Source organism: Octopus bimaculoides, chromosome 25, assembly GCF_001194135.2.
Source record: "Octopus bimaculoides isolate UCB-OBI-ISO-001 chromosome 25, ASM119413v2, whole genome shotgun sequence".
In the NCBI taxonomy this organism is placed as follows: domain Eukaryota; kingdom Metazoa; phylum Mollusca; class Cephalopoda; order Octopoda; family Octopodidae; genus Octopus; species Octopus bimaculoides.
Window position 1 is genome coordinate 6,333,050 of NC_069005.1, and position 2,914 is coordinate 6,335,963.

Here is a 2,914-nt window from a genome sequence, read left to right on the forward strand (position 1 = left end):
CTTCGTACGTACGGCTGTTCGTTCGTACGTATGTACCTACATTTGTTCGGTAAATCGTTTGTTCTAACGTTCGTTCATTCTTTCGTTCTTTAATTCATTCGTTCGTACTTCTTTCGTTAGCTCGTTCGTAGGTACGTACGTATGTACGTTCGTTTGTTCATTCGTGCGTACGTCAGGTATCTACTTACGTACGATCACTCGTTCGTTCGTACGGACTTATCTACGTACGTACGTTCGTATTTAAATACGTACGAACGAACGAACGAACGTACGTATGTACGAATGAACGAACGAACGATCGAAGGAACGAACGAAAGAACGAACGTACGTACGTACGAAAGAACGAACGTACATACGTACGAATAATCGTACGTACGTATGTACATACGGACGTACAAACGAACGTACGTACGTACCTGCGTACCAACGTGCGTACGTACGTACGAACAAACGTACGAAAGTACGTACCTAAGTACGTACGCACGAATGAACGAACGTACATACGTACGTATCTACGAACGAACTAACGAAAGAATGAACCAACGAATGAACAAACGAACGTACGTACGTTGGAACGAATGTGCGTACGTACGAACGAAAGTACGTATGTACGTACGAACGAACGAACGTACATGCGTACGTAAACACGTACGAACGAACGAGCGAACTTACGTTCGAACGAACAGACGAACGAAAAAACGAACGAACGATCGAACGAAAGAATTAACGAACAAACGTACGTAAGAACGAACGGACGAACGAACGAACGTACGTACGTATGTACGAATGAACGAACGTACGTATGTACGCACGGACGTACAAACGATCGAACGTAATGGCAGACGAAATACCGCTAAGCATTTAGTTCGGTGTGCTAAAGCTTCTGCCAGCTCTCCACCTTAAGTACATATAGAGTCTGCAATGTTGAAACATGTTCAGATACAACAACCTAAGCTACCTAATATCACTTCTATTGTCTAGAAGAAAAACGAAGTACACATAATGTAGTCCAAGATATACTTGTGTCTTACTCTGTCTGAAAACAAAAACAAGATGATCAAAGTTGGTGCATGTGTTTGATTTGAAGCCAGCTTGACCAGAACCTGCTCTGCGTTAAGTCCCAACATCACTATAGCAACAAAAGATATTGAAATAAATAAATCTAAGACGAAAGACAGCTGTGGTAGGAGAATGAGTGGGGTGAGGAGTTTATTTCAAAATCTTTGTACAACAGTTGAGTCCTTCAACAGTGGTGGTCATGTGGCAGTGACATGGCAGGAGAGTGGTCTAGAGGTGTGTTGGAGAGAAACACACAGTTCATGAAATCTTCATACAACACTGAGTCCATTCAGTAGTGGTGGTCCTGCAATGTAGTATAGCATAGTGGTTGTGTTGGTATAGTCTTGTATAGTGGTGTGTGGGTGGTAGTAGTGTGGTTTTGTAGTGTTAGTGTTGCAATGTAGTGTTGTATTGCATGGAGAGAAAGAGAAATCAGTACATCAAGTCTTTGTACAGTGGAGAGTCTTTTCAGCAGTGGTGGTCTGTTGAAGTGGTGTGACGTGAGAGACAGAGAATGAGAAGAATCAGTCCAAATCAGACATGGCGGATGAGAAAAGTAGACAGTCAGGCTGTGGACCAAACTGTGGCGCCATCTGTAGAGGTCCTCCAGAAGAAATCTTGTCAGGAACAAGGAAATAGAAAGGCACTTGAGAAATTCTACCACTGGACCAAACCTGAAGAACAACAGAAAAACTCCTTAGTTTCAAGAGGTCTTATATATATATATATATATATATATATTACACACAAGAGTAAGCACATGAATGCAAAACAAGGTGGGAAAAAATAGTACTCAAATACCAAAGGTAGAGTAATATGCTTTTACTAAATCTGAAAAATCTTCATAAACTGTTACTCAGAGTTGCCATTGCCCGTACCCATTCATCAGACAGTTGTGATCAGAACACACACACACACTCTCTCTCTCTCTCTCATATATATCTTTATCTATCTCTCTTTCTATATATATATGTGTGTGTGTGTGTGTGTGTGTGTGTGTACTCTATACTTGGAATGATCAATTTTAAATACTATTGGAACTTACAAGGTACTGGAATCTTATATGTATACCATTCTGCCTAAATAAGGGATCTACAAATGCAATATCCCTGCATATCTCACGTCTATTTTCATTCCTCCACTTCACTCTCTATTTCATATCTTATCTAGAATAACTATTGCTTAACCATTTTCTCACACCGTCTCCAATGAAGGGATATATAAAATATCCAAGAAACGGCTGTAAGACCTATTTATAAATGTCCTGAAATCTTTCACAGCCTTGAATTTTTATCTCATTCTGTAAATTTTATTTTATATATACACATGCTGATATATGACCTACGTTGGACTCCTTATTCGCATAATCACCGAACCTGGAACTTCATTATGGTCTGTCCATAGCACTTACTCAGCATTACCTGACACGTTTGGGTCTTATTGACACCATTCCCTCTCATAACCCCTATACACACACACACGCACATATATATATCTATTTATATCTATCTATCTCTCTCTCTATATATATATATAAATATATATTGGTGTGCAAGAGAGACGATTGCGCTGGTATGGACATGTGGTGAGAATGGATGAGGATAGCTGCGTGAAAAAGTGCCACACCCTAACAGTTGAGGGAACCCGTGGAAGAGGTAGGCCCAGGAAGACCTGGGCTGAGGTGGTGAGGCAAGACCTTTGTACATTGGGCCTCACCGAGGCGATGACTACTGACCGAGACCTTTGGAAATGTGCTGTGCGTGAGAAGACCCGGCAAGCCAAGTAAGATCGTTGCCAGTGCCCCTGGACTGGCTCTTGTGCGGGTGGCACATGAGATGCACCATTTTGAGCGTGG

At 41.4% G+C, this 2,914-nt stretch overlaps 1 protein-coding gene across 1 annotated transcript in view; it reads right to left on the minus strand.

The window, feature by feature from the left end:
- Nucleotides 1–1,179: 1,179 nt before the first annotated feature.
- Nucleotides 1,180–2,914, minus strand: part of LOC106873014 (aladin) — a 28,484-nt gene continuing 26,749 nt past the window's right edge. Inside the window, exon 14 of the mRNA XM_052976812.1 lies at nucleotides 1,180–1,733. Within this exon, the coding sequence (XP_052832772.1) occupies nucleotides 1,584–1,733 (150 nt within the window). The 3' untranslated portion in view covers nucleotides 1,180–1,583. The remainder of the gene's footprint in view (nucleotides 1,734–2,914) is intronic.